Raw genomic sequence first — 23,354 nt, 5'->3', positions numbered from 1 at the left:
TGCGGGCGACGCTTGAAAGACGAGATGGAAGAGCTCGGAGGCTGAGCCTGCCACCCACAGCCGCCCAGGCCCCTGTCCCTGCTCGCCGCACCTCTGCCCCCCTGTGCTGCTCCTCTGGCGCGCCCTGCCACGGGGAAGCATGGCCTGCGCTTTGCGGGCAGGTCCTTTCCCACGCAGCCGTGCAGGTGCCTGGGGCCATTCGTGAGCCTGCTGTCACTGTGCCCTGTGCAGCTGGCCCAGTCAGGGTGCCTGTGAACACCGAGGCCCACGAGCCCAGCCACTGCCCCCAGGTGCAGCCTGTGCATGGCACCAAACGCTGCCTGGCATGTGGCCGCTGGGAAGGACCAAGAAGGCATGAAGAGGCCACCAGCACGCCTGGCTGCTCTGCTTCCCTTGCCACCACCAGAACACGGGGAGGGTGGGGAGGCCAGGCGCCCCAGCATGGGGACTGCACAGGGCCCGGCAGCCCCAGAGGCGCCTCCAGGATGCCCCGCCCGGCCACGCCCGCCTGATGGAGAAGGCGCGTGCGTGCCAGGAGCCTGTGACACACCTGCCAGAGCCACCCTGTGAGCAGCACCTGCAGCACACCTGAGCTGCACTCCCAGAGCTGCAGGCAAGAGGTTCCAAGGCCCTGGGGCAGCCCTGAAGCCCAGAACCTGAGCGCCCGCCCGCCTGCGCCTCGAGGAGGGCAGAGGCTGGCACCTCCCTGACCATACCCTCCTCTGCTGAGCTCACCCAAGAAGACTCAGGTCAGCCACGCGGGCATCCCCACACCACTGGGTGCTGGGCTGGCACACAGAAGCACGCCAGGGCCCAGTGCCGGCAGCACCTTATAGGAAGGGCGGCCCTGGTCAGCAGCCGCCATGCTTGGCACACTGGCAACTTGGCCTCAGCCTGCAGGCTGGCTCTCCACGCACCTAGACTCTGAGGCCTCTTCTGCCTGATCCTGCGCCCAGTGAGTCTGGGGACATTTTCACACACCAGCTCCCACTGGGCTGTGGGGGTGTGACGTGGAGACGCAGGAGGGGGCGTCAGGACGATGGCTTCAGGATGCCTCGTGGTCCCCTTCCTCTTACGGGACCGAAATACCGTGGTGATTGGGAGACAGTCATGCTGCCAGGGAGACAGTGGGCAGGCCCACACTGCATTCACGGAGGTGGCGGCCCCCGGAGCCAACACCATCCACTGGCAGCAGGCCCTGGGCAGAGGCTCCCGTCTCTCCAGCTCAAGGACACAGTGGGAAGGGGCCCAGGGCAGAGCACACTCAGCCACTGGTGCTGGGGTACAGGCAGGGGCATCCGGGCCAAAGGGACAGCCCCCTCGAGTCCCGCAGACCTGAGAAACACCAGGAGCCACTGCAAGGCAGAGCTTCACCCCCTGCCCACGCCCAGCTGGGCAGGAACCCCCGAAGCTCAGCCAGGCCCCCTGAGCCTTTCCCCTGAGACTCAGATCCCCAGAGTCACCTGCACAAGGACAAAGGCCAACACAGGAGGGAGACACTCCTCAAGGTCCCAACAGCACCCAGATTGCAGGGACCCTCACCATGCAGAGCCACACCTCAGACTCAAAGCCTGGGGTCTCCCAGGGAGGGAGGCCTCCTGCCAGGACAGGGCCGATGGCAGGAGGAAGCCAGAACCCCGGCTGCAGAAAACAGGGCAGGTGCACACCGTGAACGCTGGGGACCACAGCACAGGGTGCCCTGCGGCCACCGTGAGGAGGACACCGCAGACGGAGCACCATCTTCCTGGGACAACTTGGCAGGCCCCTCCAGAGACGTCCTCCTGTGGAGGCAGGGACCAACCCGGACCCCAACAGAATCAGGCAGAGGGCAGGCATGGGTCCAGGTGACTGGGCAGCCTCAGTTTCAATGGCACAGGCCACCCCAATGCCTGGGCTGGAAGGCTGAGCTGTTCAGGAGGGAAATCCCCAAAGGACTGGCCGCATTTGCCTAAGCTACATGAGCCATTCCTGAGCCCAGAGCTCTGACTGTCGTGTCACCTGCTCTGTGACTGGGGACAGAGGATCCCTGGTGAGAGGTAGCAGCTCCCTTGCTGGTGGTCAAAGTGAGACCCTCACCAGCCCAGAATCTTCTTGGTACCTTTCCTGACCACCTCACCGGAGTTGGACACACAGGACCACGCTGAGACCCTGAAGCTCAGGCCGAGGTCAATACAACAGCCCCGGCTGCCCTCCAGGAACAGCTGTCAGGACGAGCATGGCCTCAGGGCACAGGGGGAGAGGCCACAGGTCAGTGAACCTTCTAAAAACATTTAGGCTTGCTGAGTGTTGGCGTCCACTCGCTGGGGAACATCTGGAGTGAGCAGAACTCTCCACAGTCCCTCCCCTCTGGTGCCTGCAGACCACAGGGCAGCTGGGCAAGCTCAGGAAGACCCTCCCCAAGGTGGCCTGAGGAGGCCGGCCAATTCCACGGGCAGGCACTGGCAGGCCCCGTCAGTCCTGGGAACCGAGGACCCAGGCCCCCCACGGCCACCCTTGCCCACAGGGCAGACGCAGGCGGGCGAAGCTGACAGTGCTGTCCCCAGAGTTCCTGCAGCCCCATGGGTTTTGTGAGCCAGCGCAGGCAGGAGCTGCTGACACACCAGGCCTGCCTCCCCTCCCAGGGCCTGGGGGTCATCTGGGTGCAGATGGGGATCCCGAGGCAATGCAGGTCCACAGAGAAGGGGACAGCAAGCAGGGCTCCAGCAAGCACATCAGGTTTCCAAATCTGTGTCCACTCTGAGCTGAGCCAAATCTCTGCAGGTCCCGAGGGAGGACCCCCACCCTGTCACGTTGGCTCTGGTCCCAGGACCCAGCCTGGCTCATGAAGGTGATAAGAACAAGGGGAAGGGACAGAGGGTGGGACAGCTCAACATATGCCCACACAGCACGTCAGGGACAGGGAGGACATGCGGACCTTGGGGTGACCGGGTTGCGCTGGTGCTGGCCAGTCCAGAGGACGCCACAGTCAGGGAGGGGGTGACGGGGCCCCAGCACCTGGTCTGGCCTCATACCAGAGTTCCAGGGAACACTGCCCTGGAGGACTCAAGAGCACTGAAGAGTCCTGCACATGGCGTCCCCTGGCACTGTGTGATGCCCACTGAGGCTCGCTTTCACTGGGAAACACTGTGTACCCGGCTCTGTGCATGGACATGGCCAGGAACAGAGGGGACAATACCCTGCCCAGAGCAGATGTCCAGGTGGGACCTGGGGAATAGCATCAGGTGAATGAGTGGCCCCTGAGCGAGATCTTATGCAGGTCCTGCCTGGCTCTGGACCTCTCAGTGGGCAGGGCCAAGTCCCCAACAGGAAGAGACCCTGACACCTTGGGGCCTTCCTCTGGGAAGGTCACACACCAGATGACAGCGAGGGCCTGAGCCTCCCTGCTTTGTGAAGTCTCCGCCCACCTGAGATGGGCACCCAGGTCTCTCCGAGGTCACCTCCATAGGACCCTATTCTCAGCCACCAGGCCCCTCCTGCAGTCTGACATTCAGCAGGGGCTCGATTGAGGTTCACTGCAGGAGCTGGTGGACCGACCCACTCTCCCATCGGCTTCTGCAGAGAACCCTGGGCGGGCGCTTCTGCAAAGGTCAGCAGCCACCTGGGACACGTGCACTCAGGCAGCCGCCAAGCCAGGCCTGGGACACAGCACAGAGCTTCTCCATCCCAGGCTGATGGAGCCTCCACCCATGGGGGCCAGAGGGCCACACTCCACAGGTGAGCCTTGCTTCTGGCAGGTGCCTGGGAGGAGGAGGCTGGAGGCTGGAGGGTTTTGACCTTCCCTTCTGTAGGTCTCAACGCCCAATGCCCCTAAACACCCCGTGGCCTCGAGGCCGCCAGACACCAGCCACACGCACAGGAGCAGATGCTTCAGCTGCCCCAGCACGGGGAACAGAAAACCACACTTTCCTTACGGGGCCACCCCTGAACGCCCCTTCCTGGCATCACTAAATCAGGAAAGGCCAGCTCATGATTCACCATGTAATGGTACGTCAGTGAAAGCCTGAGCCAGGGTGGCCATAGCAGCCCCAGGGACAGAGGAGGACAGTTGTGGACGTAGTGGTTCCTTCCCAAGACTGGCCGGTGGGAGTGAAAGGGTGCCTCGTACCCCAGGGAACTCAGAGAGGAGCCCAGGGGCCTCTCACCTGCATCCCCTGCAAACTGGCCTCGGCCCTCGCCGTCCCTGAGCACAGGAAGCTCAGCCCCCACCTCCAAGCTGCCCTCCTTCCACCTCGCCCGAGCTCTGGCCTGGCCAGTGGGGTGGCTGGGCAGCCCTGTGGGCATGCCCCCTCCTACTCAGCCTGGAAAATCAGCTTTCCTTTGCCAGCAGAGCAGAGAATGCTTCCTGCCTTTTCCTGGTGCCACAGAGCCACATAAATAAAACCAGCAGGCTTTCTGACCACTTCTCTCACGTGCGTGCTCACTCGTTCTCTCCCCGCTTGAGCCAATGGCCCCCTGCAAGGCCCAGTGTCTCCCTCCCCAGACTCAAACAATGGGTAGACTGGAGGCCTGGGTACTGCGGGCCGCCTGCTGCCCACCAGTGACACATTTAGGTCAAATGCAGTGCAGGGCTCCGCTGTCTTTCCGCAGGACAAAGGCGACACAAACCCCCCATCCTTGGTTTTCTTTCTCCTCCTGAGGAGGAAACAAGGTTTCCTGCCAAGTGGAAAGGGCTGTGCTGGTCACGCCAAAGGCCCTTGGGCTCACTCGGCCTCCCGGGACCAGCCCCCAGGGTTCTGTGCTTGGGACACCCCCAACCAGAAGCGGACTGTGGCTCTGACAGTGTCCCCGCCTCCTCCTCTGGGGGCCTGGACCCAGGTCCTGTGAATCTGCTGCTGCCAGGACCCAGGGCTCCACCAGCTTTGGCTCAAGGTCTCTGTGTGTCCTCGGCTGCTCACAGACCCCAATGACCCAGGGCGGCCTACCCAGGATGCGGGGCCCGCCACAGACTCCTGCTCCAGCGCCCGCAGTCCGGAGCGAGGGCTCCCGGGGAGCAAACCCTCGCGCACAGGCAGCGGCTTCCTGCGCTGCTGGAGAGTCCCGACCTTAATGGCTTAAGGCAACAGCTCTTTACAGCTCCAGAGGCCAGGGGCCCAAAAGGGGTCTGGCTGGGCTTGAGGCGAGCATGGGGCTGCTCCGCAGGAGGACCTCTGTCCTGGTGTTTTCCAGCGTCACAGGCACCTACAGCTCGTGACCCCAGGCACCAATGACATCACTGGCTTCTGACTCCACTGCCACCTCTCCTCTTCGAACCTTCCTGCCTCCATTTAAGGACCCTTGGGATGACTTTGAGTTCATGGATAATCCCGGATCATCTCCCGTCTCAGATCAGCAACTCTGTCACCTCGGCTCGTCCCTCCGCCAGGGAAGGTCGCGTTCATGCTTCAGGAATTAGCATGCAGACACTGACGGGGGCCACTCTGCTGCTACGACTCCCTAGTGAGGCACAATGCAGGTTGGAGAGACCCTGGTAGCCAGGGATGGGGGTGGCCCTCTTCCCTCCCCCAGCCCACAGCAGACCTTCTGCCCTTCAACCCCTGGTATTCTGGGGTCACAAAGCAAGGAGCCTCCCTCAGCAGGCTGGCTGCCCCTCCTGGGGTATACAGACACCAGCTGGTCCCTTTCTCCCCACTGACAGGTGGGCCCCAGACGTCCCTGAAGCAGGACCCACCAGGACTGCACCGGGGGGCATGATAACCTTTTTCCGACGCTGGGGTGGAGAAGCCCCAGCTGAGGGGACACTCCTGGGTAGACCTGTGTATCACAGGCCCCGTGAGGCGGGCGATGCCTGATCTCCCGAAACCCTCTGCCACGCAGCCTGGAGCAGAGCCCAGGCTCCGACTGCCTGACCCCACTCCCCATGCAGGCCACACCGTGCCGGGAAGCTGCAGAGGTGGACACTGCTCCCCGCCGGCCAGCAGCTCAGCCTCAGGCAGGGACCTGGGGCAAAGACTGCCACCAGCACTTTATCCCCAAAGTCCTGGAACTCTGGGCTGCAACACTGCCGCACGACAGGCTGTAGATCACACAGGCAGCTCTGAGGCCAGGGGGTTGCTCCACTCCCAGGCCTGCTGCTGGCATGGTGGGCTCCAAGCACTCCGCTGACCTGGTTACAGTCAGCACAGGACAGCTGGCAGCTGCAGGAGGCCAGGGCAGCCACGACACCTACCTCCCAAGGGTGCACCCCACAGAGAAAAGATGAGGCACAGCTCAGGACCAGGCTTCAGCTCAACCCGACACCCACCCCAGCAACCCAATCCACTCACCAGGAAGGCCAGAAAGACCACCCCGGTGCGTGGCCCTGAAGGAAACCAGGACAGTCCCTGAGGGTACGAGGAGCGTCAGGGGGCACAGTGTGACCGGTGGGAGGAGGAGGGACGGGGCCAAGGACGGTCTGGAGGACTGAGACAGCCTTGTGCCCACAGGTCTTGCAGCGGTCAGCAAACCAGGTCAAGCTCTGGTGGCAGTTTTCAGGGCCACTAATGAGAGCGAAGTCCAGCCCTATACAGAGCTACTTTATTTATGGAGACCACAGCTCTGAAGGGTGAAGCCAAACAAGCTGCAGACTCAGAGACCCTGAGTCAGGAGAGACGCCCAGCAATGCGTTTCACGCAGAGCTCGCGGGATGGAAGCTACAGGAAGCCCCAGGCAGCTGGGCTGTCAGGCTGCCCACTTGGTCCAGGCCTCACCCCAGTGACCAGGTAGCTGGTCACTAGACCAGCTGACTGGGACTCTGGAGCACCCTTCCCTGCCCAGGGATCTTAGCGGACGCAGAGGAGACCCCTCAGCCCATGACCACCACGGCCCGGGCAGCACAGCGGCAGCTGTACCCACCACCCTGGCCTCCGCAACACCCAGCCCACAGGGAAGCTCGTGGGAGGAAGGAAAGCAGCTTCCAGGCTATTTTTAAACCTGCAAAAGTAGAACTCTGCAGCAGGAGTCCTCACCGCACACTACTCCACAGCCCCAGCCTCAGCCAGAAATAAAAATCAAGTGATGATCCTTAAATAAAACTCCTTCCCACTGGCCAGAGCGCAAGCCCCCAGAAAGAGAATGCAGCTCCCGCCAGGCGGGGCTGCGCACCCTGCAGCCGACCGGCACCTCGCCCAGACCACTGCTCCTCCCCGCACCATCAGGGACCTTTCTAGAAGACAAAGCCGGGTCCTCCCGCACACAGGTGCAAGGGGACCCCTGAGCCGGGCATTAGGAGGAGGCAGCTCCCCTCCCGTCTGTGCCCAGGCGACCCACTCTGCTTGGGGGAAACAGTTCACCACAGAACTGCCCCCTTCTCTGCCCGTGTCCCCTCAAGGCTCGCTGTGCTGGGTCAGGGCTCCAGGCAGAGGCACCAATGCGCCAGACGCTGCACAGACACTGCCAGGCTCTCCTGCTGCAGTCCCGACCTCCTGGCTGCCGGGCACGCCCACCTGGCGCTGCACTTTAGGAAACAGACCATGGGGTTAGGGTAGACACACGGTGCTCTGGGATCTTGCCAGGTAAAAACCAAGAAGTGAGATCCTGGCCGCCGCTTCCACCCCAAGGACTGACTATCAGGAACCCATAAAGGGCTCTCAGCCCGAGACTGCGCAGGGTGTCAGACTCCAGGGCCCGGCACTGAGGTGGCGACGGTTCAGACACCCTCCAGCCAACACTCAGCTAGCCAGTCCTGTCCCAAGGCTACAGGCTCTTTGCTGAACGCCCACCCCTGCTCAGTGTGGGCCTGGACAGGCGGGGATACTCTGCCCCCACTAGGTGAGGTCAGCCCCCAGGCTCCAAGTGGGTGGGCTGGCAGGGAGCAAAACGACAGAGGACACACATGGGACAGCATGGGGGCAGAGGGAGGAGTGGAGGAGCCAGAGAACGAGGGCTCTGGAAGGCACGCAGAGGGGCACGCCCCGTGGAGGGTCGTCCCCCACCCTCTGCCCACCCTCCTCTCCCATTCACCCGCCCATCCACTCGCACACCCGGTTCACCCACTTGCTCACGAGCTCGCTGATCCAGCCAGGCGCCCGCCCATCTTCCATCCTGCACGCACCACGCACACGCGCACACACACACCCCGAGTGCACTGAGCACCCAGCGCTGCCAGGCTCTGTGTCCACGCCTGTGGAGTTCACGGTGGGGAATGGCTATCTTCACCGCCCGTGCATCCAGTCCGTGGAGGACACAAATGTGGAACAAGGATACCCCCCGAGTCGGACACTGGACACACCAGTGCTACCCTGGCACCCCCACGGACACCCTGCCTGCCCGGGTGGCCTCACTTGTGCAGACAACAGCTTCCACAGGGAGGTGGCAGAGGAGGGAGGCCACTGACCAGGCAACTCCCCTGCCCCTGCACACACCACGGCGGTGCCACCTGGAAGCCGGCACAAGTGCTCAGCCCCTCGCAGCCTAGGGGCTCGTGATGTGCCCCGTGGGACAGGACAGTCGGTGAGAGACGTCCCAGAGATGGGCGGGGGCTCCCCACTCAACACTCCCCAAGGACTGAAAGGCGCCCATCCAGTGGTGTCACCCGACCCCAGGACACGAGCCCCGACAACACGGCCGGCGAGCATGGCACATGCGGCCTCCTGACTCCACCCCTCGGCTGCAGGGTGGGGGAGCAGCAGGGAGGACCCAGAGGCGCCAGAGTGGGGTCAGCGGGCTGGGTGCTCAAGCAGCTCTCGAGCACAGCTCCCAAGCGGGGCCTCGAGGGGTCAGGACCACAACGGAGAGCTGGAGTAGATGCCCACCAGGCAAGAGAAGAGAGCTGGAGATGCGCAAGTGTCTTCCTTTCTGTGGCACTGGGGTGAACCCGGGACTCACGATCATGATACGATATGAAACTGCCCCGCCGCCCTTTACGCCGCAGCCATTTCCCCCTCCCAGCTTATGACCTAGCTCGCCAGTCTGTGGACATCCTGGCCAGCCACTGGTTCATCAGTCGGCCTGCGAGTCTCCTCCTCCATTCTTGGTCCCCTGTTGGCCCGCGGAATTCCACTGCGTAAGAAGGGCTCCCTGCCATTCTCTCTCTCTCCTCCTGGGTCTCACTCTGTCTCTCTTCCTCTCATTTGCTCTCTCACCCTGCAGGGAGACGCTCTGCCTGATGCTTAATAAGGGAGTCCTTATCTTCAAGTCTTTTCTTTCTTGCACTTCTTTGCTCTTCCTGCAAACTCGAACGCCTCCTTTTGGCTTCTTCTCCCCCTCTTAATCCCTCCTCCTTCTCCAACTTCAACTCAGCTAACATACCACCCCCATACTGGTCCACTGCGGAAGGCCCCTCCGGCCACTGCTTCTCCATCTCCTTTGTCCCGTTCTGTTTCTGCTTCTGTTCTGCCCAGCCCACCCAGTCCTCCTGCCACCAGGTCACATGCACATATCCTAGCCCCCCACGGGAGGTGGCTGGTGTGGAGGAAGTAACCCTAACCAGCCCAACAATCAGTGGCATGTCGCAGTAAGGAGTCTGATATAGCCGCCCCATTCCTCAAAAGTTGCGGGAGATAATGTTTCATGATTTTCTGCATCCAAACCTGACCTGATTCCCAACCAGGAAAAAGTTTAAAAGCCCTAGGCAATTCCCCTGCCGAGCCTTGCTGAAGCCTACGTTGGAATGTAGACTGCAACTGGCTCGGTGAGGGACCAACCTAAGACTGAACAGGGAAAAAAGTGTCCATTTTAAGTTTCTTCTGGGCTGCAACACAGAACACTCTACCTCTCCCTCTCACTCTTCTCTCTCCCCTTCTCTTTCTCACTCTCTCCTGCTATAATTACTGAACATTATCACTTTTCTTCTAGGACTCTTGTTTTTCTTAAATGCTATATTTTTTCAAGCTCACAATTTTGATCCTACTTACCTAGTTAATGATTTTTGATCATTTCTTTTTATCCAACTCGAGTTATTTTTGAACATCTGTTACATTGCAATGGAGATAAACATTACAAGGCCTTTGCTTTTGTGTTATGTGTTGTCTGTGTGCAACTAAATATAAGCTCACATAAAATTAAAATTTAAGAAAATGGATCCAAGTACTTTTAATTCACGTGATTTTAAAAGGTTCAATTTAAATTAAGTAAACTAATAAAAGTAAAATGTCTTTAAAATTAACTCACAAGTCTCTAAGTGGTCAAACCAATAAAAAGTTAATGTTTATAAAATGTCTAACATCAATTTTTTCTAGGACTTTTCTTCAACAGGAAAGAGACAGCAAATACTGTTAGTACACTTGTCGATATCTTGTTTTTTTTTTTTTTAAAGAAAGTATTTGTAAGTAAAGGGCAAACTTCAACAATTTTGTGTGTAACAATTTTGTTTGTAAGTTGGTTATAAGTATGTGAGACAATCAGTTAAATCTACTTAAGGTTTTTCCTAAGGTCAAATACTAATGTACTGATATAAACCAAAGTTTAATCTGTGTGTTAAAATGACAAAGATTTCTTAAAAACACTAATTTACTCTTAATATTATGTCTGTTAAGAACAATTCATCTTAATTGGGGCTTATACAATTATGGTTAAGCAACAACTGTTAGAGAATTGTACTGTGTTACAGAGTCTAAATTTTTCTTTAAAAACTAAATTTGGAATGGTCATTCTTTGTATATTAAATGTGTTCATATTTTCCAGGTATATAAGCCTTTAAAGCAGAAAATTTATCAAGCTGCTATTCTCCAAATTAAACGTTTCTGTAATGGTAATTTTAAACTTATAAAGAGTAAATTTTCTTAGATTTCTAATGTTCTGTTTTAGGACCTGTTATCAATAGGGTATATATCTACAAGCAATAAACAGATATATGAAAAAATGTTCAACATCTCTAGTAATAAGAGACTGCAAATCAAAACTACCCTAAGATTCTATTTCACCCCAATTAGAATGGCGATTATCAAGAATACAAGCAACAATAGGTGTTGGCAAGGATGTGGGGAAAAAAGTACACTCAACTTTGCTGGTGGGGTTGCAAATTAGTGCAGCTACTCTGGAAAGCAGTGTGGAGATACCTTAGAAAACTTGGAATGGAACCACCATTTGACCCAGCTATCCCACTCCTTGGCCTATACCCAAAGGACTTAAAATCAGCACACTACAGTGATGCAGCCACATCAATGTTCATAGCTGCTCAATTCACAATTGTCAGAATGTGGAACCAACCTAGATGTCCTTCAAGTGATGAATGAATAAAGAAACTGTGATATATACATACAATGGAATATTACTCAGCCACAAAGAATAATAAAATCATGGCATTTGCAGGCAAATGGATGAAATTGGAGAATATCATGCTAAGTGAGATAAGCCAATCTCAAAAAACCAAAGTACAAATGATTTCGCTGATAAACAGATGATGACACATAATGGGGGGGTGGGAGGGAGGCAAGAATGGAGGAAGGAGGGACTGTATAGAGGGAAAGGAGGGGTGGGAGGGGTGGGAGGGAGGAAAAAATAACAGAATGAATCAAACACCATTACCCTATGTAAATTTATGATTACACTAATGGTATGCCTTTACTTCATATACAAACAGAGAGTATCCCATTGTTTACAATAAAAATAAATTTAAAAAATAGGGTATATATAAAACATTACTTTTTACACTGAGATAAAAAATTTAAATGTAAATGTATTTCTAAAAGTTAGTGAGAGCCTGATTTGTTTAAAGGTTGATATCATGAAACATGAAAGCATTTTGCCACTTTGTCACACAAGAGGAAAGTCAAAAGCTCTCTCAGCCTTTCTTTAATTCATGTTTTACATATAATGTTAAATTGTGTTAACTAAAGTTCATATAGAATCAGGAATCAATATATGTAAGCTTCCTAAAATGACATTTAAGAAAGAAGTAAAGCTCAACATCAGAATTAGAACACTTCACTTAAGATTTGTAAAGAGCCATGCCTTACCTGAGATGAGGCTCTGCCTCCCCTCCCACCTTACAGCATGTAAAGAGTGGCTCCAAAATAAGCCAGACTCCAGCTTCTTTAAAGTTATATTCAGAAGATCGGTTCTTGTTGTAAAACTACTGTGATCTCAAATGGGATATAATGTAGAGCTCAGCCAAAAATTCAAGATAGCTACTATACAAGCCGAATATATTTTTACTCTTGCTAATTTCACTTTGTAAAACTGTTACCTGTTTTGCAGAGATACTGCTTCAAGAACACAGAACCTAGGTAACTTGTGATGATAAGCCATCACCTACAGAAACAGACAGTATATAATGGTAACTTCCAGGACAAATACAGACTCCAGTTAAATAAAGGGTAAATAACTGTAAAGTCATAAAAATTGAAGTTAAAGCCCAACACTCTTACTTTATGACTGGTGAGACTGGCTTGCTGGATGGTTAAGATCAAACTTAGAGATTGAAATTAAATACAGAGGCCAAGAAAACCATATCTTGCCCTCAAAGTCAGCCTGAACCCAGGGAACAAGAGGACTTCTCTAAGGAGCTTTGCAACTCTGGGGCACACGACCTCCCAAGCAGGGAGATTGATGAGGCCACTAGAGGATGAAAAGCCAATTAGTGCACCTGTTGCAGAGGAGGGTCAAGGAAAAAGGGAGACATCCCTGGTTCTTCCAAGGGAAGCCACTTCACCAAGGGACCCTACCTGGTGAATGGCACTAAGGAGCTAAGAAGCTACTCAAGTTCACCCCTGTAGGAACTCAGTGGACTCTTAAGAGACAGGAACAGGTCAATTTGACCAGCTTTATCTTAGACACCTAGCAAAACAGTTAAAACCAAAATATAGCCATTCTTGGGCATTTAGAAGAAACCATAGTTAAATGTAACTTAAAATGTACACTTAAAATGTACAGACTAAAAGAGAGCTACAAAAGAGAGATTCTTAGGCAAATGTGCCTGATAATTATCAAGAGAAACTGCCAGAGTCAGAAGTTTTTAGTCAGTTTAGGGCCTACAGACACAGGTAGGCTTAATCTATGTTTGCTAGCATGAGCAGATATAGAGATCTCTACTAAACACAGGTTATACCAATAAAAGGTTGTTTTACAAAAATCAGATGACATTAAGTAGCTTAACTATATTTTCTGGGGACTTCTATGACATTAAGAGTTAAATGTGGTGCTTACATTCCTGATAACCTGAACAATGTTAAAGTTCCCAAATAAAGGCCTTGTCCTCTCCAGCCTTTGCTAGGCCTTGTTATGGGAACAATTTCTCAGCTCTTCCACCTCCGGGTGAGGGATTATTGACTTCTGTCATCTTCATGATATTCACTGATATGTTCCAGACTCTGCAACATTTATCTTGTACTAATCTCATTTCAGTGCTCATGTCTTTTTGTTCTTCTCTCATAGAAGCACCCGCCCCCAGATGCCTTTACAACTTGCTCTTCCCCAATCAGACTTCTACCTTGGACCCCTCAATTGACCTGATTTCTAAAAGGGAACTCCTTGCCCCTGCTTGCCCCTCGCTGCCCGTTTCCAGCTCGAAGAAGCCGGAGCGGTTGTCGCCCCCTTGCCCTACAGCAAAGGAGTTCCTAAAACTAGAGGGGGGAATGAAGCCAGAATTGGGGACAGGCAGTTAGTGCAGAAATAGGGGATCGGTCAAATTGGGGAAATGAAGTCCATGAAAGCCATCTGCCTCTGGAAGTCTGGAAGTTGGAGACTGCCCCGGGAGAATGGAATTGTAAGGATCTTCCGAGCCCATGGATTACCAAATTCCCCTGGCCTTATCAAGAACTGCAAGCAAGGAGCTGCTAATTAATGCCCCCTGGGCCCTTGCCTGGCTGAATCACTTTGGCCCTCCCCCTGCCCCATCCGCTTCTTACTTTTTACATCTCACCTGCAAAGCCAGGCCTAGTCACGTAGGCAGGAAGGAGAGATAAGGGGGGAGAGAACTGCGAACAAAAGATCTTATAAAAACAAAAGTGGGGGAATATCATATAATATGAAGCTGCCCCCGGCCCTTTACACTGTAGTCATTTCTCTGCCTCCCAGCTTACGACCTAGCTTGTCAGTCTGTGGACATCCTAGCCAGCCACTGGTTCATCAGTCAGCCTGCGCGTCGCCTTCTCGTTAGGGTCCCCTTACCCGCGAATTCCACTGCTTAAGAATGGCTCCCCGCCATTTTCTCTCTCTCCTCCTCGATTTCATGCTTTCCCCTCCTGCTTTTCACTCTCTCTCTCTTGCGCTGTCTTGTGCGCTCTCTCTCTCTCTCTCTCTCTCTCTCTCTCTCTTCCTCTCGTTTTCTCTCTTACCCTGCAGGGAGACACTCTGCCTATCTGCTTAATAAACTCTCCTATGTGAGTTCCCGCGTCCAGAGTGGTTTCTGGGTTCTTACAATGATGACAGGCAAGGGCTTCACCACTGAGCCCTGTCCCAGCCGCAGAAATAGGAAATCCTGTGTCCAGTGAAGCAAACTTTTAATTTTCTTGGGGGCTGATTTCGTCTTCTTCCTAAACAATTCCACAGAATATGGATGTCCAGTCCCATCTTAGTTATCTGTCCTCACCTGCAAACCCAGCCGGTTCCCATCTGCTGCCCGCTGCAGGCACCCTGGGGACAGAACCGGAGTCACCGAGCCTCTGTCCCTGGAGGGTCTCCTTTTCAGCTCAACACCACTGAACTGAAGGGAGGAGGAGATAAGAGAGGCCAGGGCCCTCACGCGCCATCCCCAGGCCCAGGAGCGCAGGGCGGGTCCAGACGCAGCTGGGCAGGCCCAGCTCCAGCAGGCCTCATGGCGCTGGCTCCCGAGACCCTCCTGTCTTCGAGTGCGGTGAGCAAGTCCTCCTCAACTCGGACCACCCAGGCTGCCCATGCCAAAACTCAGCCGGCGGGGCCTCCTCAAGGCTGCATGCAGGGAGGGTCCTTCAGTCTGTGGGGGCGGCGGGCCCACTCACCTGCTCCTCCCAGCCAGTTTCCCGGAGAAGCCCTCCTGCAGGTGGGGGCCGGCCCCTCTGACCCTCACAGCAAGGCAGCCTCCAGCAGCGTGGGGCTCAGGAGCACAAGCACCTTCTCTCCAGTGGCAGGCTCTACTCACTGTGGGTACCAGTGGCCCAGAAATGGGGTGCGGCACCCTAGGGGAGCCTCTGCAGGCCTGCGTGTCAACAAGGAGGAAAGAACCTGGATCCCCAGGGCCTCGGCAGAGCAGCCCAGCAGGAGGGAAGCCTTGAGACCTGGAGGGGCCCAGAGGCGCCTGCCCCTCAGATCCAGCGCCACACCACCCTGCCCTGAGCAGAGGCCGTGTGTGCTCACTTTCCAGAGCCTGCACCAGCCAGAGGTTGGTGAAGGACACGCGGGCACAGACAGCAGACTGCAGCGCGCCCTGCGCGGCTGGATCGCACTTCGGGTCACGCAGGAGTCTGAGCCCTGAGCAGCTCACCCCGCCTCCCAGCGGGGCCATGCTCCCACGGGAACGCGGCCTGTGTCCAGTCAATAACAGGGCGCGTGCACTCGGCCTTCCTCTCCCCCGCGAAGGGTAAGGGCTCCTTTCTGAGAAAGGGCTGAAGATAACTGAATGGGATTTCAACACATCACGGTCACTTAGGTGCTCATGGACGGGGAGCTAGGTCCTTAGCGGTGACTGTTCAACTGCCCGCTAACAAGTGGCAGGGACAAGAACCAGAAGCCAGGGTCCCGGCCCTGCTCAGAAACTCCATCCCCAGTGCACCAGGAGGGCAGGGTCGGCTTAAGGACCCAAGGTCGCAGACTGTGCGACAGTCAGGGATGGGAGGAGGCGGGTTAACCACACCGTCACACTGGCGCTGCTACAGACGAACAGGGACGATCTCAGTATCATTCTGGAGTGATGGCCAGGATATAATCTAAGTGTGGATGTGCTGATAGTTACCTAAGGGATAAGAAAAGAACAAAGACACGTCTTTGCTTCTATTAAAAACCTAGTGGAAGAAAACAGAGCCCACTCAATAAACGGGCAAAAGAAAAACACGTTTCTCAAAAGAAGACACACAAGTGGCCAACAAAGGGAAATGCAGACCCAAACGGCACCACGACTTGATCTCACTCCAGTCAGAACGGCAATTATCAGGAGCACACATAAGGAATGCTGGCGAGAGGAGGCAGAGAAAAAGGCAGACTCCTATGTTGTTGGTGGACTGCACATTAGTACCACTCTGGAAACCAGTGTGCAGACTCCCCAAAATGGAGCCACCATAGGCCCCAGCTATTCTCCTAGGTATTTATCCAAAAGAACTAAACTCAGCACACTACAGTGACAGAGCCACTTCAATGTTTATGGTGGCACAATTCACAACAGCCCAGTTATGGAGTCAGCCCAGATGCCTGTCAATGGATGAACGGATCAAGAAAATGTGGTTCACATACACAATGGAGTTCTATTCAGCCATGAAGAATGAAATCATGGCGCTTGCTGGTGAACAGATGGAAGTGGAGACTAGCATGCTGCGTGAAATAAGGCAGACCCGGAAAGTCAAGGTCGGATGTTTTCTCTTACACACCAAACTAAAGCACAGCAAGGGAAGGAAGAGGGAGGACTGGGCGACAGGCAGCGATACAGGGAGGATCAGCGGAGCAGGAGATGGAGAGGGAGAGGAAGGGGCAGGGAGGGGAGGAAAGGTGGAATGAACTTTAAATACCATGCTGGGCGCACATCTAAATATAGCACAGGGACTTTCACCTTCTTGTATACGTAGAGAGAACCAATCAAAAACAAATACAGGGCCTGGGGCTGGGGCTCAGTGGTAGAGCGCCTGCCTACTGTGTGTGAGGCACTGGGTTCCATCCTCAGCAAGGAGCACAATAAAGGTATCGTGCCTGCCTACAACTAAGAAATTAAACAAACAAACAAACAGAGGTGAGGGGAGAAAGGCCAGCGGAGTAGAGGAGGGGGGCCGGGAGAGAAGGGGGGTCGAAAGGGAATTCCAGGCACACACAGCTTTGTGGGATGAACCCAACTACAATGTCCAACTATGATGAGGGAAGAAAGGAGGAGGAAAATAATTCAGTGGAAAGGGCCGGGCCCAGTGACTTGAGGGGCTCAGACAGGAGGATCCTAAGTTTGAGGCCAGCCTTAGCAACTCAACAGGCCCTCAGTAACTTAGCAAAACTGTCCTAAAATAAACAGAAACAGGGGCTGGGGGTGTAGGTCAGTGGAAGAGTGCCCCTGGCTTCAATTCTCAGCACCAAAACAAACAAACAAACAAATAAATATCAGTAGAAAGAAGGAGTTAAAAATTGGTCATCGATGGGGGAGGGAGAGTGGATGTGGGGGTCAGGGAGAGAAACTCTAGTTCTCTGAATACACCCCAACTTTGGATCCATATAAATAAATTAATTCAGTCATTTTTGAGATGGGGGGGGGGGTCTCGCTATGTTGCCCAGGCTGGCCTTGAACTCCTAGGCTCAAGTGATCCTCCTGCCTCAGCCTCCCAAGCAGCTGGGACCACAGGTGTACCCACGGCAAACGGTTTTAGCAACTATAAGAACTTTTAAAAAAAAATTTTTTTAGTTGTAGATGGACATGTACCTTTGTTTTATTCATTTATTTATATGCGGTGCTGAGGATCAAGCCCAATGCCTCACACGTGCCGGGCAAGCGCTCTACCACTGAGCCACAGCCACAGCCCCAAGAGTTTAATTTTTGAAGAAGCTCTTGACCCCACGTGAAATGGAATGAGACGGCATCAGGGGACACAGCACCACTTCTCTAATTCTCTGGACGAGGTGGCACACCCTGAGTCTCTCCACAGGGCAATGGCACACAAACAGAAATGGAGGACATTCTAAAGTAACTGACCAGCATGCCTCGAAAACACCAAACCAGGACACAGAGAGAAAGGCTGAGCTACTGTCCAAGGAAAAGGAGTCCAAAGAGGCATGACAAATGAACACAACTCACACCCAGAACACCCCCAGGGGACCTGGAATAAGATCTCACTCCACACAGTAGTATCATATCACTGTCAAATTCATGATTCCGATAACTGAACTGTGGTTAGGTAAGAGAACATCCCTGCTTTTAGAACCACATCACAGTATCTGACGGAGGGAAATAGGTGGATGGATGGATGGATAGACAGATGGATGGACAAGTGGGTGGAGGAATGGATGGATGGATGGACAGGTGGCCAAGTGGTAGAAGAATGGATGGATGAATGAATGGATGGGTGGGAAAGTGGGTGGATGGATGAATGGATAGATGGATGGGCAAGTGGGTGGAGGGATGGATGGATGGATGGATGGATGGATGGATGGACAAGTGGGTGGAAGAATGGATGGATGGATGGATAGGTGGACAAGTGGTGGAGGAATGGATGGATGGATGGGTGGAAAAATGGGTGGATGGATGAATGGATAGATAGATGGATGGGCAAGTGGGTGGAGGAATGGATGGATGGATGGATGGGTAGGTGACCAAGTGGGTGGAAAAATGGATGGATGGGTGGGTAGGTGTGCAAGTGGGTGGAAGAATGGATGGATGGATGGATAGGTGGACAAGTGGTAGAGGAATGGATGGATGGATGGACAGATAGATAGGCAAGTGGATAGAGGAATGGATGGATGGATGAATGGATGGACAGGTGGACAAGTGGTAGAAGAATGGATGGATGAATGAATGGATGGGTGGGAAAGTGGGTGGATGGATGAATGGATAGATGGATGGGCAAGTGGGTGGAGGGATGGATGGATGGATGGATGGATGGACGGACAAGTGGGTGGAGGAATGGATGGATGGATGGGTAGGTGTGCAAGTGGGTGGATGGATGAATGGAGGTGGGTGGGCAAGTAGGGTGGAGAAATGGATGAACTGACAAATGAGTGGGTGGGCAAGTGGGTAGAGGAATGGATGGATGGGTGGATGGATGGATGGATAGGTGGGCAAGTGGGTAGAGGGATGGATGGATGGATGGGTGGGTGGATGGATGGATGGATGGATGGATGACTGAATTATTGAACGGATGGATGGACAGATGAATGGAGGCTTGGGTGGGTGTATGTAAGCACATAAGATGGACAGATGGGTCTGTGGTGGATAGGCAGATAAATGAGATAAGACAAATGGGATAAAATGCTAACCTTTGAGGAATGATTGGATGAAGAACACATAGGGATCATTTGTACTATCTGTAACTTTTCTGTAAATCTGAAATTGAAATTGTGTCAAAATTAAAAGTTATAAGAAAACAAAGGCAATCTCTAAAAACCTAAAGTGATAAGAAACAAGGAAGCCAGCGCTGTGCTAACTTGCTAACTCGGCCAGGGCGAACGACTTTCAACCAGAATACTTCATACCTCTGCAGTGGAGCAGCCCCTGAGAGCCAAAGGTCTGGGAGCAAATACCAGCTGGTTCAGCACCTACGCTGGCCAGGCAGCGCTGGCGTTTTATTCTGAAGTGTGTGTATATTATTGTGGGATAAAGCTAGGGAGCAATGTGGTGTCACTCTCTGAGAACCAGGATTTCTGGCACAAGAGAGACCCAGTAAGAATCTGATGAGGTGAACAGACACCCAGGGGTCCTGGAAGTGAGTTCCCACTGGACTAGCTGCGTGGATTCACGATGCCCTGGCCGTGCCCACTGAGGAGGTCCAGACACCATGACCAACAGGCTGCAGAGCATATCCTGGGATCCCTCGTCCCTAAGTGCCTTTCCACCAATGAATGAGGGCCAACTAAAAGGCGGTCAGTTCCAGGACTGGACAGGGAATGTCTCACTGAGCCTGGAGTCATTCTGTTACATGGTGAAGAGGCCACAAGCCACTGATCAGACCCCCTCAGGCAAGCTCGTGGTGAACACGCCCGATGTGCCCAGAGCGGTGACCTCAGGATAAGGCCATGCAGGAGCCCCCCATCCCCGTTGGTCTCGGGGAGGACGAGCTCATTCTTTCACACCTGGAAAACGGAGGGGGAGAGTCATGCAGGGCCCAGCCTTTCCCAGGAGAACCTTGGGCCACTGGACAGTCACAAAGTAGTGTGTGCTCAGAATCGTGCTGGCTGATGAGTGGAGCAAGAACAGAAGTGCCTGGCGCGGCCAGCGCAGGGGCCAAATATCACAGAACCAACCCCGGACGCTGAGGGAATCAAAGCTGCTCCTGGTCGCCCACTGGGCCCAGGGCGTGTCTAGAACACGTTGGGCTACCTGCTGCCACAGATGAGACAGCAGGTGCTGGCTGGGATGGGTCCCAAGCACCCGGGAGGAGGGCGGAGGGCGCCAGGCTGCCAGGAATCACCCCTCCCCAGCCAACGGTGGGCACAGACCGATTGAGGCATCTGCTCAATCGGTGCGCGTTTGGAACCTCTCCATAAGGAGAGCCCACGGCTCAGTCTGCCTCTTCAAGAGCCACCCAGGAGTACAATCAGCTTCTTAGGCAGCACTGAGGGCAGAACCTGAGAGCAGTCCTGGGACGCAAGGACGACGTCTGGTGGTGGGCAGCCTCTTTTGCGCTCTTCCTCAGACCCGGACAGCTCCAAAGCACACCCCTGGGTCTGGTCATTCCATTCTCCAACTTCATCCTGACCTGCCGCAAAGTGAATGTGAATGGGAGCAGACAGTGTCCTGTGGACCCTCCCTGGATGGCTTCTCCTGGACACTCTGTCCCCACAAACCCCTGTGGATACTCCCACAGGCTCGCTCCCTTCACTGAGGGCCACGCAGGTTCACCCAGCCCCATGAAACAGTGACGCCGGACAGCTCTGGCCCACAAAAAGGCACTGTAACAAGGCTCGGCCAGGGAAAAGGCCGCCTCCACGGCTGCTGACCCGGCGCCAGCTGGGGTCTCTGGCCAGCCCAGGACAAGCTCCGCACAGCAGCGTCTGCCGAGGGCAAGGACGGTCCGTGCAAACCCAATAGAGCTGGCCAGGGCCAGAGACAGCAGGTCCCCAGGACTGTAGCCAGCAGGGCTGACCACGCGGCCCCTCTCCAGCCAAGCGGGCTTGAGGGCAACCTCAGATTCAGGGAAATGGCGTCACTCCCCAGCACGGCCACTGTGCCATCAGCGCCTCAGAACCACTCTTGCTCCACGGCTGGAGGCCCGGGGCAGCCGCGGGCATATGGGCAGGAAGGTGCATGCAAACACTCCGTCACCGCACACGCACACAGGGCCAACTACCACCACGGCCCACCACGGCTGGATACGCACGCAGGTAACTACAGCCACGATGAAGAACTCATGCGTACAGGCACCCGGCTGCTCACGCGCGCGCGCGCACACACACACACACACACACACACACACACACGGCTCCAGCCAGTCGCCAGGTGAACCCACAGAGCCCCCTGTGCGATTCTGGCCCGTCCACCAGGTGAGTGTGCAGCTCTCCCGAGCCAGGCCCCACCTGCAGGAGTGGCAGGTGGGAGCTCAGGAGAGGGCACCCTGGTTGTCCCCTCTAGCCTCACAGCTAGAGCCTGAAGCCCAGCGCCACAGGGTCCGCCAGAGCGGAGCCGAGGACAATATAACAAATGAAAGAACCTGTCCCCTGGGACATTAGTGTTAGCATGTCTGCATCTTCTCGGATCCACTGAGGGCTCCCAATGCAGGCCCTGGGCCAGGAAGAGGAGAGACAGAGAGACCGCGGACCAGCCTGTGACCAGTCAGAACAGGACAGACAGACAGAACCAGGACAGGCCAGCAGCTCAGAGTCTCGAGGAGGCCGCAGCCATGAGGAGTCCCAGAATGGAGGGACCTGCCCATCAGCCTGAGCCCTCCCTCTGCCCAGGGCTGCCCGTCACAGTGGGCCACCCGGGCCTCACTCTGTGCAGGTCACAGTGCCCAGGTCTGGGCACGCGGGGCTGAGGCTGCTCCTTCCTGCGCTTTCTTCCCAATGGCAGAGCTTCAGCCGTGGCGCCAGCTGTGGACACGAGCCCTCAGCGGGGTCAGGTGCGCGGGCTCTGGGCTGGTCTGCCTGGTCCAGGCCCTTACTAGTCAGGGGATCCTCCCAGCATAGGGTGACGTGGCGCCCCTGCTTCCTTACCTCACCCGTAGCGCCCGGGGGACGTGGAGGTGAGGAGAGAGGATCTAAAGTGAGCCACCAGGGACTCTGCTGCCAGGACCCCAGCAGGCCCCTCCAGACGATCTCTAGTCTTACTGCCCCAGAGGGCAGGCCCAGTGAGCAGGAGCTGCCCAGGACAGGCCAAGAAACCAGGAAACTGTCCCCAATCTGTAGCTCACAGGATGCAAAACTCGACTCCTACAAAACCCTGGATAAATTCCGAATCGTTAGAAATGCACCGTGCCAGACTGAAGCGATCCAAGTTCTCATGGAACATTCTACCCCTTCTCCGTGACAGCCTCTCTTACCCCACACACTGAGCAAAGGCAAAAGGCTCGGAGGAGCAACAGACGAAGCCTCAGGCTCAGAGGCAAAGGGCCAGGCAGGGACTTCCAAAAGCCACGCGGGCCGTGCCCATCCTCAGCCCCACGTCCACGGCAGAGCCCCAGCACACGTCAGCGAGACCACGTCCCCAGCTCAGCCCCCAACCCTGGAACGGCCCATTCTCTACAAGAGCTGGCCGGTACTCACGTAGGAAGTGCTTTTCCAGTAAGGCGATTTCCAGGTGGCCCTTGATTTCATTCAGCCGATCAAACTCTGTCCGGTTGAAGTCTTGGACCCCTGAGGCCATGATGAGGGTCCCTGGACCAGCCTAGAAGAAAAACATCCAGCGCTCAGAGGACGCACAGAAGCCGCTCTCCTAGTCAATTCCACGGGGCAAGGCCTCAGGCCAGCAGCAGCAGCCCTGTGACGGACGGGGCCACAGCCTCCTGGACATGAGGTCGCACGGAGGCCCACAGGGCCCCATGTGCCTGATCCAGGAGGCCAGGAGACAGGCCTGCACCATAACATAAGGTCCATGCCAGCAGCTCGGTCTCTCGGACCACAAGACACCCGTGGAGCCAACGCAAGCTCAACTCTAAGACACCAAAATTCAACTCTGAGCAAGGTGCCCAGTCTCCAGACAGTCCTGACACTGATCTCAGCAGCAGAGGAAGAAACCCGGGAGCTGGGCTGCGGCCTGGCCAGGAGTCACCCTCACGGTGGGGTTGGGCCCAGGGCCATGTCTACACCATGCGCAGCAAGGCGGAGAGCTGGGCTCCAGGTAGGACGAGGCCTGTGGGGGATGAGGGTGAGTGAAGTCCACTGAGGGGCCTCATCCGCCAGCTGCAGGAGGGCTGAGGCGAACACGTCCTGTCCCAGCAGGCGAGGGCAGGCTCCAGCTATGGCCACTGCTGCCCCCTGCCACGCACCCAGAGCAAGCAGCTGCTCTGCACCCTGCTCCCTTCCCAGGGAAGGGAGAGGCCCATCAACAGCCAGGCCTGCCTGGGACACACGGACCCTCACATGGTCACTGCCACGGATGCATCCTGCTGCTGACCTGAGTGCCCAGCCAGTGGCGGCAGACCCGACTTCCCCACCTGGTCCCCAGACCTTCTCCTGGGCTGGGCAAT

The 23,354-nt window shown here is 55.3% G+C and overlaps 1 protein-coding gene across 1 annotated transcript in view; it reads right to left on the bottom strand.

Annotated features, from left to right (window-relative positions):
- Window positions 1-23,354, bottom strand: part of GRAMD4 (GRAM domain containing 4) — a 51,706-nt gene that overhangs the window by 21,536 nt on the left and 6,816 nt on the right. Inside the window, 1 exon segment of the mRNA XM_079140183.1 lies at window positions 22,432-22,552. Within this exon segment, the coding sequence (XP_078996309.1) occupies window positions 22,432-22,552 (121 nt within the window).

The sequence above is a fragment of the Sciurus vulgaris genome (genome assembly GCF_902686455.1).
Source record: "Sciurus vulgaris genome assembly, chromosome: 5".
In the NCBI taxonomy this organism is placed as follows: domain Eukaryota; kingdom Metazoa; phylum Chordata; class Mammalia; order Rodentia; family Sciuridae; genus Sciurus; species Sciurus vulgaris.
Note: the sequence above shows the minus strand (reverse complement) of the source record. Positions and strands in the feature narration are given on the sequence as shown.